The sequence below is a fragment of the Danio rerio genome, chromosome 7 (assembly GCF_049306965.1).
Source record: "Danio rerio strain Tuebingen ecotype United States chromosome 7, GRCz12tu, whole genome shotgun sequence".
Lineage (NCBI taxonomy): Eukaryota > Metazoa > Chordata > Actinopteri > Cypriniformes > Danionidae > Danio > Danio rerio.
In genome coordinates, this window is record NC_133182.1 from 7,975,183 (window position 1) to 7,991,882 (window position 16,700).

Genomic DNA, 16,700 nt, shown 5'->3' on the forward strand with positions numbered 1-16,700 from the left:
CGCCTACTACTCAGTAGGTACTGCATTTCAATTTAAACGTACTACTCGGCCATTATAAAAGTATGTTCTATACAGTATGAATGTGAAAAGCATGAATGGAATTCGGACGTACTACATCCGCCATTTTATCATGGTCACGTGACCTACCTGCGTCAGTTGCGTCACTTTACTTCCATTCATGAATTCGCTCGCGGGGCATCATGGGATAGCGCAGCATGCATGGGATGCTCACTCCGAAATCTCGCCGGAAGTAGTAAGTCATCCGGGAACTTCTCGCATACTGATTTTCGAATTGTATGAATTCGGACATACTACCCGGCTCGCATACTGATTTTGGCGTACTATATAGTATGGAAGTATGCGGTTTCAGACGCAGCTATAGTCCCCCCCGGGTGCCCAACCACGCAGGCCAGTGACAAACTCCTTTGTCACACATGTGCAGTTCGGATGCGCAGTAACAAACCTTTGTGATCTCACAGGGGGCGGAAGTATTTTGTGTAGTCCCCAAAATTCATAATTGTAGGCTTTGCTAAGCTAACTCTGTAAAAAGTCTCAGGGTGCTTTCACACCTGTGAATCGATTCAGTTGTTCCGAAACAGAGATTACAATTGTTACATTGTTGCTCTTTGCTCTTGGTGCGGTTCGCTTTTACACTGCAAAGTTTCTAATCAGACCAAAAGAGCTAACACAAGTCACGTGTGAGTAAACTCTCCTTACATTGGGCAGAGTGTCAGGGTTTATTTTGCAGCGTCTCGCTCAGCTGTCAGGAGAGGTGGTGGTTTGATGGTGATTGACAGCGTGCGCGCGCGACGTGTCTGAGGAGAGACGCGGTGGGGAGGGGTGAGAAGGGTGCGCGATGATGCCTATTTGAGGACCGGGAGGGAGACGCGAGATTACCGGGAGATCATGCCTCGTTTGCGGGCATCCGGAGACTCGCGAAACTTCCCGCCCTACTCATAATTCTCTCTTCATATCGCCGTATTTCTATTACATATCCATAAAACACTGTGATATAACAGCGCTCGGATCGGATCACTTTCTCACTGCAATCGAACCGCTCCAGGGTTCGTTTCAATCGAGCCGAGACCACCTCATTCAAGCGATCTCGGAGCGAATACTTTGGCGTGGAACAGAGCGCAATTGCCCTGTTCACATATACCAAATGAACTGCGCTAACTGGGCAAACGAGATACGTTCCGAAACAAAAGTGTAGGTGTGAAACCCTCAATTTGCATTGAACTTAGAACTTTTTACATTTAGAGATGTTGTTTATGTTCACACATCTACATTACACATCAACTAAGCTTTAAAGGGCCATGAAACCCCCTCGTTTCAGCAGGGTGTTTTCACACCTCTACTTTGGAAAAAGTCAGAAAAGTGGGCGTGTCCAGCTCTGTTTAGGGGGGAGTGTCGGAGGAAGAAAAGTGGGATGGTGTGGGAGTGTCTATTTGGGCACATGCGAGTTTTAGAGTCAAAATACACACACACACACAGTAGAAAGTGAGTGTTTAACCTACATGGACATCTGTAGTCGAATTATTTGCCAAATTATTAAATGGTGGACTTTAACTGCAGTTTGGCTCTTTCATTCAGGGAATTCATTCATGCCCCTCGCGACAAACGAGATATTTGATTCGAGGAACTGCTCTAAGCGTGTATTTTTCATAAAGTGTTTGATACCGCACGGCGAATGAGAGAAAAAAAACCTCAGCATTTTCCGGAAACTTAGATGCACACGGCAGGTAGCGTCAGAGAACCGCGTGTGTTATTCCGGTCACTAAATGCGGTGAAAATCCTACACAAGGTTAAAGTTTGGTTGTGATGCTAACGTGTTTACACTGTGACTCGGTGCAATAGTTAACTTAGTTCAATACGAACAAACTGAATAAACAAAGAGCACTGGTCGCTCACTTACCAAATCTGTAGAGACAGGACAATCTCCAGCAACTAGAGCCGCGTCTTTATTTAGAGGAGACTACAAGCGAATCCGGATCTCTGCATTTGCAGATGAGAACAGCTCTCAGGTAAACAATGTTCCTCCTTAGACACGTAAGTTATTGTTGTCGAGCGTCGCTGTTATGATTTATGTTTTTCCTGTTTTTTTTTCACCCTCCTCTCCGTTTGTTCAACCCTAGGTTTCTTATTGGTTTATTATTCTGTCCATCATCATTATGACGCTCTCTGGTTCCACCAATCCCAGGACAAGCCACAAGTATTTAAAGCCCTGTCAGTCCAGTGTGTGGTGTGCGCCCTGCCTCGGCGTACCCTTTGTGCTCCACGCAATTTGTTTGTGCAAATGCTTCGTCTATTTTGTGATCGCTCAGTTACTGTGATAATTCGAGTTGCTTGTTGAACTTTGTTGGCTTTAAGTAACATATGATGATGGTTGTGTGATTCTAAACTAAGATTTAGCGGACTTATCCGTTTTGTTTTGTTTTAGTTTAGATTGATGTTTTGTTAGATTAGTTTGAGTGTTTTGCCACCCGTGTATTTTTGAGTTTTGTAGTTTGATTAGTTTAGTTCGGGTGTCGTACACACTGAAGACCTCGGTTTTTATTTGTGTTTCTTTTTGACGCCTAGTTTAGACATTAGATTTAAGGATTGTTTTGTTTTGTTAATTTCTTTGATTTGGCTTACACTCGTTTTTCTTGTTTAAAGATAATAATTATACATGTTTGTTTGTTTTTTTTGCTCCCTTATTTATTGTTACATGTTTCAATTCAATTATAGAGTAAAAGCTTTAAATGAGAGTTACTGAATCTTGCCTCATTATTGATCTGTCGCACACATTACACCTGTCTCACTTAAATGTTACAGCATCCCACTTTAACATCATAAAACACGTAACATTTAATTGGTGGCAGCGGTGGGATTATATTTAAATTTATCTCTTTATGGGATGAGGTGAGACGATGTGTGTTTGACGGCGGATCAATTTTGAGTTTTGAGTGAACGAAGATTAGTGATTGCGTGGAGTTTTAGAGCATTATATCAGTATGGCTGAGTTTGATTTAAACAGTTTCGTTAGTGCACCATCTGTTGAACAATTGGATACCTTTCGAAAAGATGATTTATTAAAAATTGCTGAGCATTTCCAAATTAAAATTAGTAGACAACAGTTAAAGCGTGAAATAAAAGGAGTCATTGTCCGACATTTAAAGGAGCTGGGTTTATTGGTGCTGGCTGAAAGCTCACCTGGCGCTGACTATGTGTCTGCTGACTCTGCTCACATAGGTGCGGAGGAAGCGAGCGAAACAGCTGTTGCGGAGGGCTACGAAGCTAAAGCTGTTTTGCCGCCTTTCGAACCTTTTTCACCCTCAGAGGTTGAATCAGGAGGTGATGTGCGCCTCAAAACTCGCATTGCGAGACTCCAAAAAGAAGAGCGTGAGCGAGAGAGTCATGCTGAGAGAGAGCTGCGACTTGAGATCCGCAGGCTTGAAATAGAGGCGGAGACGCAAATCAAGTTGCGAGAGCTTGAACTGAATGCAGCCAGGCATGCACCTGTTTCTCCTGGCCAACTAGCGCAGAATGCGGCTCTTTCATCTGCCGTGACATCATCTGTCGGGACGTTTGATGTGAGTAAACATATTTCTCTTGTACCTCAATTTAGAGAGACTGAGGTTGACTCCTATTTTAATGTATTCGAACGAATTGCTTGCGCTTTGAAGTGGTCTAAGGAAGTTTGGCCTTTACTGTTGCAGTGCAGGTTAACAGGAAAAGCACAAGAGGTATGTTCTGCGTTGTCCTTAGAGGACAGCTTAAACTACGACGTTGTCAAAGCGGCAATTTTACGAGCGTATGAGCTCGTACCTGAGGCGTATAGACAGCGTTTTAGAATGCATAAGAAAAATTCTAATCAGACCTATGTTGAATTTGCGAGAGAAAAAGGTATATTGTTTGACAAGTGGTGCACGGCGAATAAAGTTTCCGATTTTCAAGCGTTACGTGAATTAATTCTCTTGGAGGAGTTCAAGAATTGTATTCCGGAGCGTGTTGTAATTTATCTTAATGAACAGAAGGTAACTTCTCTGGCTCAAGCCTCCGTTTCTGCTGACGAATTCGCATTAACCCACAAAAATGTTTTTCTGTCAGCTCGTACTGAGAAAAATTCTGTTCCATCTGTTGAAAAAGATCAGTCTCGTTTGAAAAATAAAAATGCACAAATTCGAGAGGTAAGGGAGTGTTTTTATTGCCACAAAAACGGGCACATTATTTCTGAATGTTTATTATTGAAACGTAAGCAGCAAAACGCCGGCACTAAGAGTGTTGCGTTTGTAAAGCCGGTTAGTGTGGAAAGTCGCGAGACTTGTGATGTCGCTTATCAACCTTTCCTTTTAGAGGGATTGATATCTAATGATGACAAGCCTGAGAATCAAATAAGGGTAAAAATGCTTCGTGACACTGGAGCAGGTTATTCTTTTGTTACGGCTGATGTGTTGTCATCTTTGGAAAACACTTTCTGTGGTAGTTATGTGCTAGTTCGAGGGATTGAAATGAGCACAATCAAAGTCCCTGTTCATCAGATTTATTTAAAATCTGATTTGTTTACTGGCTTGGTTAAAGTTGGGGTACGTGAAAATCTACCTGTGAGAGGGGTTGATTTTATTCTTGGGAATGACATAGCTGGTGGGAGAGTTATGCCATTGCTTGAGGTTTGTGATAAACCTGACTTTTCTGTGTCCACTGATGAGCTGTCAGAGTTATCTGACGTTTTTCCCGTTTGCGCCATTACGCGCGCGCAGACTCGCAAATTTGATGATGCAGATGATTTGATCTCGACATTTATGGCTCCTACTATGTTGAATGATGAGTTGATTGATCCTGGTAAATCCGACGAAAAATCTAAAACGCCAAATGTTGAGAAAATAAAATTGCACGTGACTCGAGACAATCTGATTGCTGCTCAGAAAGATGATTTCTCTCTGCATAAATATTTTTCTTCTGTTGTTCCAGCAGATGCGGCGCGTGAAAGAAAAATCGCTTTCTATTTAGAGAACGGAGTGCTGATGCGTAGATGGTGCCCTGATGCATCTGAAGCTGAATGGTATGGCGCAAGTCAAATTGTCGTTCCTACATGTTACCGGCAAACTGTTCTTTCTCTTGCTCATGACCATGATTTTTCCGGACACCTAGGTATTAAGAAAACTTATCACCGGATTTTAAAGCACTTTTTTTGGCCTCGACTTAAGACTGACGTGACAAAGCACTGTAAAACCTGTAAGGCGTGTCAATTTTCAGGCAAACCAAACCAGATTATTCCAAAAGCTCCATTGAGACCTATTCCGGCTTTAGGTGAGCCATTTGAGCATGTTCTGATTGACTGTGTGGGTCCTTTGCCTAAAACAAAAGCTGGCAATCAATATTTACTGACTGTCATGTGTGCAGCAACACGTTTTCCTGAAGCGTTTCCGTTAAGGAAAATAACTGCTTCTGTAGTGATTAAATCACTAGTAAAGTTCTTTTCTTTATTTGGACTGCCCAAAGTTGTGCAGTCTGATAGAGGAACGAATTTTATGTCTAATCTATTCGAACAAGTGTTGAAAACTTTAAAGATTTCCCACAGAACTTCAAGTGCATACCATCCAGAAAGTCAGGGAGCCTTGGAACGATTTCATCAGACTTTAAAATCAATGCTCAGGAAATATTGCTTTGAAACTGGTAAAGATTGGGATGAGGGGACACCTCTAGTTTTATTTGCTGTGAGAGAAGCCGTGCAGGAAAGTTTAGGATATAGCCCGGCAGATCTGGTGTATGCTCATTCAATTCGGGGCCCGATTAAGATGCTGAAAGAGGATATGTTATCTCAGGAGACTAGTGAAAAAACGAATGTGCTTGATTACGTAAGTAGATTTCGCGAACGTCTTCACAATGCTTGCTCTGCTGCAAAAGAAGCCTTAGTGAGTGCACAAATTACCATGAAATCTCACTTTGATCGGAAAACTGTTGTGCGCGATTTTAAAGAAGGCGATAAAGTGCTGGTTTTATTGCCTGTTGTTGGCTCTTCACTATCTTCACGTTTTTCGGGACCGTACGAGGTAATTAAAAAATTGCGTTGCACAGATTATGTAATTGGTACTCCGGATCGCCGCAAGAAAACTCGCGTGTGTCATGTAAACATGCTGAAAACTTATCATGTTCGAGAGACATCTAATAATGAGGCGAAATTAGACCAGCCGCTCTCTGATGCACCTGTCACTTCGCTGGTCTGTGATGTAATGTCTGATCACGAAGATGATGGCGTGAAAGTTAGACACACGTACGAACAATGTGCACGTTTTAAAAACTCCGAAATCCTGGCTGATTTAGATTCTTCTCTGTTTCACCTATCTGATGCTCAGAGATGTGACATTAAAGCGCTTATAGAGGCATTTCCTTTACTTTTTCGTGACGTTCCTTCTTGCACTACAGTATTGCAACACGATATTGATGTGGGTAATTCAGCCCCTGTGAAACAACATCCGTACAGAGTTAATGCCGTGAAACGTTCTGTGATGCAAACCGAAGTAAAATACTTGCGTGAGAATGGTTTAGCCAAACCAAGCTGCAGTCCGTGGAGTTCTCCATGTCTACTGGTGACTAAAAGTGACGGATCGGCGCGATTTTGTACAGACTATCGTAAGGTGAATGCTCTGACTGTACCTGATTGTTTTCCGTTACCACGCATGGAAGATTGCGTAGATGCACTTGGAACTGCTAAATTTGTCAGTAAGTTGGATTTACTCAAAGGTTTCTGGCAAATACCGTTATCTGATCGCGCATCGGACATTTCTGCTTTTGTAACCCCTGATGACTTCATGCAGTACTGCGTCATGGCATTCGGAATGCGTAACGCACCGTCAACATTCCAACGACTCATCAACACTGTACTTATGGGAGTGCGTAATTGTAATGCGTATTTAGATGATCTTGTGATCTATTCCACTGACTGGTCGGAACACGTTTCAACGCTTCGTGAAGTATTTATGCGTCTTGAGAAAGCATCGCTAACTTTGAATCTTGCCAAGTGCGATTTCGGGAAAGCCACAATAACATATTTGGGTAAAGAAGTGGGGCAAGGACAAGTGAAGCCTATTGGAGCGAAAGTGAGTGCTATCTCTGAGTTTCCAGTACCTACCACACGCAAGGAGTTGCGTAGATTCTTGGGAATGTCTGGTTATTACCGGAACTTCTGTAAAAATTTTTCCACTGTCGTTTCTCCTCTAACTTCCCTCCTTAGCCCTTCACGTGTGTTCCTGTGGTCTGATGAATGCCAGGCGGCATTTGAAAGCGTCAAATCTTTACTATGCAGTGATCCTGTGTTGGCAGCACCAGTTTATGAGAAGGCTTTTACGCTGGAGGTGGACGCAAGCTCCGTGGGAGCGGGCGCGGTACTCATTCAGGAAGATACGCACGGTATAGAGCATCCAATTTGTTTTTTCTCACGCAAGTTTAATAAAGCACAATTAAATTATTCTACAATTGAAAAAGAAACATTAGCGTTACTACTGGCATTGCAGTACTTTGATGTCTATTTGAGTTCTAGTAATCTGCCCATAACTGTCTTCACAGATCATAACCCTGTGGTATTTCTGTCCCGTATGCACAATCAGAACCAACGGCTCATGCGCTGGTCTCTGATCGTTCAAGGTTACAACTTGATGATAAAACATAAAAAAGGATCAGAAAATGTATTGGCCGATGCATTATCTAGAGTGTGAAGAAAAAGTGGTTGAAAGTGAAATTTGTTAAAACTATATATTGTTTTGGAATTTCATCCATTATAGTTTTATCTTAAGCAGGGGAGTGTTATGATTTATGTTTTTCCTGTTTTTTTTTCACCCTCCTCTCCGTTTGTTCAACCCTAGGTTTCTTATTGGTTTATTATTCTGTCCATCATCATTATGACGCTCTCTGGTTCCACCAATCCCAGGACAAGCCACAAGTATTTAAAGCCCTGTCAGTCCAGTGTGTGGTGTGCGCCCTGCCTCGGCGTACCCTTTGTGCTCCACGCAATTTGTTTGTGCAAATGCTTCGTCTATTTTGTGATCGCTCAGTTACTGTGATAATTCGAGTTGCTTGTTGAACTTTGTTGGCTTTAAGTAACATATGATGATGGTTGTGTGATTCTAAACTAAGATTTAGCGGACTTATCCGTTTTGTTTTGTTTTAGTTTAGATTGATGTTTTGTTAGATTAGTTTGAGTGTTTTGCCACCCGTGTATTTTTGAGTTTTGTAGTTTGATTAGTTTAGTTCGGGTGTCGTACACACTGAAGACCTCGGTTTTTATTTGTGTTTCTTTTTGACGCCTAGTTTAGACATTAGATTTAAGGATTGTTTTGTTTTGTTAATTTCTTTGATTTGGCTTACACTCGTTTTTCTTGTTTAAAGATAATAATTATACATGTTTGTTTGTTTTTTTTTCTCCCCCATTTATTGTTACATGTTTCAATTCAATTATAGAGTAAAAGCTTTAAATGAGAGTTACTGAATCTTGCCTCATTATTGATCTGTCGCACACAATACACCTGTCTCACTTAAATGTTACAGCATCCCACTTTAACATCATAAAACACGTAACAGTCGCGTACACTGTTAATCCACACGTGAGTCCAGCTGCGCTCTCACAGAGAGAAAATGAAAACAAAACTTAACTGCAGCAAACTATAAAAGCAACACTTCACGCTTGTTTTGCCAACACAACGTGGCATCTCTGTCATCTAAACACTGTGAAAGTAATGCATCACACTGTAAGACGTAATAAGACACACTCTGGCACAGACGCCCAGTCTGCACGCTGCAATATTCATTATTTCATATATTCATTTCAAACCGGAAGTATGAATTTGCTTGAAATAACGCAAAAACAACCAATTTACACTTTTTTGTGAAATATAGGTGTCTTAATAATGTTTTTAGCAGTGGGGGACACATATACGACTGTCAACAGCTCAAAAATGTGTTTTGGTGTTTCGTGACCCTTTAAATATGATATCATAGTGGACCACCCCTTTAAGACCAAGAAAAATCCTATATTAAAATTAATTTGGATATTTTTGTTATCCTTGAATTTTTAATCAAATCAAATGTACTTTTTTACAAGAGAGGCTAGAAAAATTGTGAAGCTCTTTTATCATTATTACGTTTTCATTTTTTTTTATTCAAATAGCCAAATTTTGACTGAGGACAGTTGAATGTTCTGGCCAGTTTGTAGGCTAAAGCTACAATAGGCTACAGTTTTTATTTTAAAACTTTAACAGATTCCTATTTTTTTCTGATGATGATTTTTGACCTAATAAATTTGTATTTTAAAAATAAGTATTTATTCATTTTTCTTTTTCTAAATCTTGAGGAAATATTTTGGTACATTTAATGTTTCATTATGATGACGACCTAACAGGCTAATCCAGCTAAAAATAGTGGTTAGAATGTCACTAAAATACAGTATTTAAATCTCATACATTGTAAATGAGGTAATAACTGCAAAAAGGTCCACATTTTGAGAAAAAGATCCCTTGTAACAGGCTGGCTACGGACCTGCTTTGGTAAAACCAAGTAGCTGTTTAATGAAATAACAGATTATCCCAGTACATTTTTAACATAAAATAGTGTTTATATATATATATATATATATATATATATATATATATATATATATATATATATTTTTTTTTTATATATATATATATATATATATATATATATATATATATATATATATATATATATATATATATATAGTTACTTTTACTTTTACTTGAGTAAAAATTTCCGCAAATACGTATACTGTTACTTGAGTACAAATTTTAGATACTCTACCCATCTCTGGTTATATTTATGGAGAGATCACTTAATCCATGACATGCAGAAAGATAAATATATTTTAAATAACTCTATCTTACATAGATTGAAGAAGGGACATTTTTTTTATCTTTATATTTTATATTCAACTGAGCTGCATGTTTTTAGCTGTGGAAGAACATTAGCGTAAACACGCTAAAACAGAAGAAAATATGTTAACTCCACACAGAAAGGCATCCTGTGCTTGCTGGGATTCAAATTCAGGTTGGCTGCAGAGGCACTGAACCACTTTTTTTCAGATTGTGGAAGCTGTCCTCTGTGTGAAATGTTGAGCAGAAAGATGGATACATTTCATATAATGGTCTTTAAGGGAGTTAAGAATACATTTTAACTATTTCTCCTTAAATACAGTGTCCCTCTGATGTCAGTGAAAAAGCAGCATTCAGAAGGCTTATTTACAAGTGTTTTTTTTTTAAGTTTAGGCTCTACTTTGACGATCCATGCGCAGAGCACAAAACGCAGGGCGCAAACGCTTTCAGGGCGTGTCAGAATGCATTTTTGCTAAATTCAGGACGGAAAAATCCACTTTGCGCCGTGGCCCATGGTCTGATAGGGTTGAGTTTATTTTCTTAATGAGTTATAGGTGTGTTTTGAGAATAAACCAATCAGAGTCTCATCTCCCATTACTTTTAAGAACGCTGCGTCGCGCCATAAGCACATTTGCTATTTACATGACGTAAAGTAAGTCTTAGTGGAAAAACTTCAATTTCTAAATTCAGTTCTAATTTTCAGCAAATGAATAAATGAACAATAATAACGAAGTGTGCTCAAAAAGCAGTGGTTTTTCATATTTATGTTGGCTAGAAAATAATATGTTTTGTAATATTTTAATCCTTTATATTTCTATCCTATATATCCTAAATATTTTACAGTTCTTCTCAGTCGCTTTGGTGTGTTTCTCACAACACTAGTGCATTTTTGCACAACATTTAATGCATTTCTCAAAACAGTTAGTACAAACTGCAAAACCTAGCTGATAACCTGCAAAAGCGTGTCAGATGCTCAAAATGGAGAGCTCATTCCTCAAAAGCAAGTATTGATGTCAATCAAAGTGTCATCAATATGAAAAGTCATGACACCATTGTTTATAAACAAGATAGTTAAATGGCTTTGTCATGTTTTCATTATGAAAGTTTACTCTGGAAAATTTTTTCGATGCAAAAAAGGTCAGATTTTGGTGAACCTTGCTGAAAATGCTCAAGACAGCACTATAGACTATCTGCACAGCCATTTGAAAACTACAGTAGAGTTAGACATCACTGCATTGAATAAGTTATCTGAGTACAAGACACTAAATATGTATGTTTTGCATTTTTACTGCATTTGCTCTTTACAATCCTAATTTACTCACAGCATTGTGCAAAAGAATAAACACACCCTTATTTACAACAAGCATAAACTCCCTTTAGGTAAAGATGTGCACAACTGTATACAATATTGCAGTACATATTAGAACTGAACCTACAACACACACAGGTCTGTAAATCATTCATCAAATTGTTCAATTTTAAAGACATTTTAAGGAAAATAAAGATTTAAATTTGTTTTATAAAATTTGCTGGACAGATTTTGACAACTAGTTCAGCATTTTGTATGTAATGACTCAAGTAATGAAATGAGGACTTTTAGTTTTATATGCAATGACTATTCAGCATTCACAAGTTTAGATAATTTTGACTGACACGACATAAGCAGATGATAATGTTATAAACAGCAGAGAGTTGAATGAAAGCAAGTGATGCACGTCCAAAAGCATTTGCAGTTTGTTGAAAGGAATGAGAAACTGCTACTGTGATGTGCACAAATGTTGTAATTTTTTCAAATGTAAAGATATTTGCGTATTGCTCTACATCTTGTGTGTATTAAGCAGTGTGTAAGCGAGGCGCAACTCTGCGCTGGAGTTTAGACCGGGTTTGTTTTGGTCTAATGAAAAATCTATTATAGTTTCTCAAAATAGCAACGCGCCAGCGGTCCGCCTCAGAACGCCTCCCTTTTTATACCAGAACGCCTTTTAGGCTTGGGTACCAAAACTCATGCTCCGAATCAAATCAGCATATGAATTTCGGTGGCTAATTACAGTGCTGTAACAAGAACGTAAGGCAGGTCGCGCACCGGAAGCGCCACTCGGTGACGCGCAGCGCCATGCATTTAAGAATTTGCAAGTTTTAAATAACATGCGAATGTGCACGTCTGGTGTGTGATACTATCATCTGTCATGTGTGCGCTGTGCCGTGGCTCTGAGCGGCACATCCGCTGTGTGACGCACTTAAGAAGCATAAAGTGGTGCATTAAAGACACACGCGAGTAAGCATTGTGTCACATTATCTCTAAATGTTTAATTCTAAACAGCTTTGAGGGATACGGATGTCTGGTGTTTATTATTGTAGCTTATAGAAAGCAAAGCGTGCAGTACGGCACATGCGGCGAGCGACTAACTTCATCAACACGCATGATCGCATTCATCTAATTTGCTTAAACTAAGCATTCTACAGTATGCCCATATTTTACAAGCAAAGATTCTGACACACCAACATTAACAACAAACTTATAACATGTGAGGGTTCTTGGAATAACCTTAAAGCCCCAAACCCAGAAAAAAAAGGTGCTCCTGATTTTGATGACAGCCTTTCCACGGGTTAGTAGTAAGCTAATTTAATGTTAATGGCATAATACAAATCTTGCATTTATGCCAATAAACAATTGATCAAAAGAAATAAATTAATGCAATTCAAATAAATAAAATATGAATTGATGTTTACTTTAAACTTATTTTATATATATATATATATATATATATATATATATATATATATATATATATATATATATATATATTTTTTTTTTTTTTTGTCTATTCATTTTGTGTTTAAAAGGTATCGGTTCAGGCACCGTTTTGGCACCGGCACTGTTTTAAAAGTATCGATTTAGCACCGGTATAAAAAAAAAACCAAACGATACCCAACCCTAACGCCTATGGACACACATATGAGCGCAAATGCATTGGCTATTTAAACAGTGTAGCGCAACGCCTCAAAATGACTCTTGCTCCAAGCTGAAATTAGCAAAAGTCTATTGCGCCGCGTCTTGCGCCGGGTGTATGATAGGGCCCTAGATGTCGCCAATCTTGATATTTTTCATTGTAGTCCTTCACCAGGATTTTGCTATGCTAATTCTTTAAATACCAATTTCTCCATTTACTTTGAACTTTCAGTTTTGTAACCTTGCATGCTCGCATGGCAACATTACACACTACCTTATGTTGAAAAGGTGAAAATCCTTTTAATGAAATTACATGCATTATATACTTAGGTGACTGGCTTAAAATGATGTTTAATTATGTGTGAATTATGTTTAATAAAATAGATAACATTCATAAATTGTGATTATCTTATGAGTGGTGATTAAATTTGACTGTTTGTTTTCTCACCTGTCTGCGAAGTGCATCTCGCATCAGTCTCGCCACCTCATTCACACCATCTTTCAGCCCTTTTGCCACCCACTTTCCAGAGCTGTTGATTTCTAGCTGAAGGTGCAGTGAATGGACTTTAGTGCGCAGCTGGTTCAACTCATCTTTAGTTAGACGCTCCATCTCATCAGAGTAGAAAGACTCTTTTAAACACTGACTGTCGTACGCCCGCTGAAGCTCTGTACAGGCATCAAACACATCTTTATCACGGTCACCAATCACCAGGAATGCTGCCTTGTCCTCTGTTACCGGCAAAGATGCCAATAGAGAACTCAAGTCATAACAGACTGGTGAAGAAGGTGCTTGTGATCTGGACAAATGTAATGGTGCAGGAGCTGAAAAGAGTGTAAGTACAATATTGTCAAAAGAGTGCAACCGAAATGGTGTATTTTGATTGTAGAACCTTTTTATCATGTTTGCCGACTGCTCCAGCGATTGTAACACTAAGATGTTGGAAACTTAGTGGTGGTGATAGTAAAGTTCCCCTTCGGGGGGAACTCCAGCACTATAAGTGGATTTAATTTTCTAAATCCACGTATGGGAGGTTCGGTTCAGAAGCTACTCGTCTGAAAGAGTATTGAACGGGCCAATTAAGAATGAAGTGGCAGCGCAAGCCTGCGCAGGTGTGCGGCATATGCAATCAACTGAGTATATAAGCACACCTGGCGCCAGCAGACGCTATCCTTTTCGCTTCAGAGACTTTTCTAATCGAGCTTCATGAGGGTTCCTCCTGCTGTCTACAGCCACTTCGAGCGAACGAGTGTCTCCCGGTCCAGAGCGAGTCCACGCAGCGGCAGGTGGTCGAGCTGGGTTTCTCCCTTGCCTGGCGTCCCTTTGGGTTCGGTCCTCCAGAGCGGTGCGTATTGTTGCAAAGCATCCTAAAACAGCAACACAGTCGTGCAGCAAGTCCTTTTCAGGACGGCGCTCCGACTGTGCGTTTCTGGTTGCGGGGGTTTCCTGGCTCCGGATGATGGGCACGATCACTGCATTACATGTTTGGGGGTCCAGCATGTTAATGTGGTGCTCGGGGGCGGTTCATGTCGTCACTACGATGCCATGACTGTCGCGCAGTTGAGATCGCGGCTAACTTTCGTGAGAGAGCGAGCCACCCCAGTCGCCTCCTGTTCTGCAGCGGGCGCTCGGGCAGATCTGAGGGTTCCAGCGAGAGATAATCCGCCGCCTAAGGGCTCGCGGACCTCTCGCTCCTCCAAGCGCTCCATCCAAGCTTCGGGCGCTGGGAGTGATCCGTCTAATCAGATGGTAGCTCTCACGCTCGCTGACACCGGAGATCAGATGTCCTCCGCAGCATCGGAGGGTGGGCTTTCATTGTACGACGATGATCCGGACCCGCTCGCCCCTTTCGGGCAGGTGAGCGCTGTCAAAACGGATACTGAAACAGACGTGTTAGCCGTGCTTTCCCGGGCTGCTTCGGCCGTGGGTTAGAGATGGTTTATCCCCCAGCTCCGCGGCCGGACCGACTAGAGGGGTGTTCCCTTCTTCCCGGCGACGCACAGTAGGCTCACGCGGTCTTAAAGAGCACCTTTTTTCTGCTCGTGCTGCGTGTCCCTCCACCCTCACCACTCTTGGTGGTGGAACGGCCAGGGGGTATGTGGCGATTCCTCAGGTTGAGTGTGCTATGGCGGTTAATCCACGCAGCGCCTCTTCTTGGCGGGGTCTGCCTCGTCTCCCATCCAAAGCCTGTGAGTTTTCGGCTCCTGGCGAAGCGAGCGCGTCGAGCACCTCGGAAGCAGGCAACTCCCCCTGCCCAGAACGCCGCTAAGTCTGGCAACGGACCGCGAAGCGTCCCTGGGACAGGTCATCTGGAGAGGAGGGAACTTGCTCTTTCCCCGCTGGAGGGCAGGGGCGCCATTTCCAACGGCGCCATGTGAAAGGGCACTTTTCCACTTCTCCGGAGGTGATAGCCCGAAATCTGCCAGTTTGAGCTCAGCTCTCTAGCTCGTAGGTTCGGTGCACTCCGCCAGTGGCTAACGGGCACTGCAGGCCCTGCCAGCCTGGGACGCGCCGCCTCTCAGCTCGCAAGGTCTGCATGCTCCGCCAGCGGCTCATGGGCGCTGGGGGGACGGTCTCCCTTCTCCCAGCCCACAAGCCCCCCCTCCGGAGTCAGGGTGCGGAGCCAGAGCGAATCGCTCTCCTCCAGCTCTTCTGTGGGACCCTCGCGCTCCCCGGATCAGCACACCCGCTCCGCGCTGCCGCTCCGCGGGTACGTCAACGATTGCTGCGATGACGTCATTAGCGAGGGCTCTACCTGCCTGGTTAGCGCGGGCCAGCCCCTCGCGGTGGCTCATACGCACGATCAGACTCGGCTACGAACTACAGTTCTCCTAACGGCCTCCCAGGTTCACGGGCGTGTATTTCACCGGGGTCAATCCCCTGCCCGCCCCTGTCTTGCGAGAGGAGATTGCTGCCCTCCTGGGGAAGGGTGCAATCAAGCCGGTACCTCCAGCCGAGATGGAGAGCGGGTTTTACAGCCCGTACTTCATCGTACCCAAAAAGAGCGGTGGGTCACGGCCAATCCTAGATCTGCGCGTTTTGAATCGCTGCCTTCACAAGCTGTCGTTCAGAATGCTTACGCAGAGGCGCATCCTCCGATGCGTTCGTCCTCAGGATTGGTTTGCAGCCATAGACCTGAAGGACGCATATTTTCATGTCTCCATTCTTCCACGCCACCATCAGTTCTGCGGTTTGCGTTCGAAGGTCGAGCATGGCAGTACAAGGTCCTCCCCTTCGGGCTCTCTCTGTCTCCGCGGGTCTTCACCAAACACGCGGAGGGTGCCCTAGCACCTCTGCAGCTTGCGGGCATCCGCGTACTCAATTAGCTCGACGACTGTCACGCCGCTCGGATTGCTCCATATGAGACCACTTCAGCACTGGCTTCAAGATCGAGTTCCGAGACGCGCATGGCATGCGGGCACACACCGAGTCTCTGTTTCCCCCAGTGAGCCTGATCGCGCAGTTAATGTGCAAGGTCAGGGAGGACGAGGAACAGGTTCTGTTAGTTGCGCCCCTCTGGCCCAACCGGACCTGGATATCAGAGCTCTCCCTCCTCGCGACGGGCCCTCCCATGGCAGATCCCTTTGAGAAAGGACCTACTTTCTCAGGGACAAGGCACCATCTGGCACCCTCGCCCCGATCTCTGGAACCTCCACGTGTGGTCCATAGACGCGAGGAAGACTTAGGTAACCTGCCGCCCGCGGTGGTTCATACCATCACTCAGGCTAGAGCCCCCTCTACGAGGCGCGCCTACGCCCTGAAGTGGAGTCTATTCACTGAGTGGTGTGTCTCTCGCAGAAGACCCCCGATCTTGTCAGATCAGTGTTGTGCTCACTTTCCTTCAAGAGAGGCTGGACAGTAGGCTGTCGCCCTTCACTCTTAAGGA

General features: G+C 42.6%; 1 protein-coding gene across 2 annotated transcripts in view; it reads right to left on the reverse strand.

Moving 5' to 3' along the window:
* Nucleotides 1–16,700, reverse strand: part of si:ch211-163c2.3 — a 67,861-nt gene that overhangs the window by 24,227 nt on the left and 26,934 nt on the right. For both annotated transcript variants that reach the window (XM_021478112.3, XM_073908025.1), the window contains one exon: nucleotides 13,265–13,638. In XM_021478112.3, coding sequence (XP_021333787.3) covers nucleotides 13,265–13,638 — 374 coding nt within the window. The remainder of the gene's footprint in view (nucleotides 1–13,264; nucleotides 13,639–16,700) is intronic.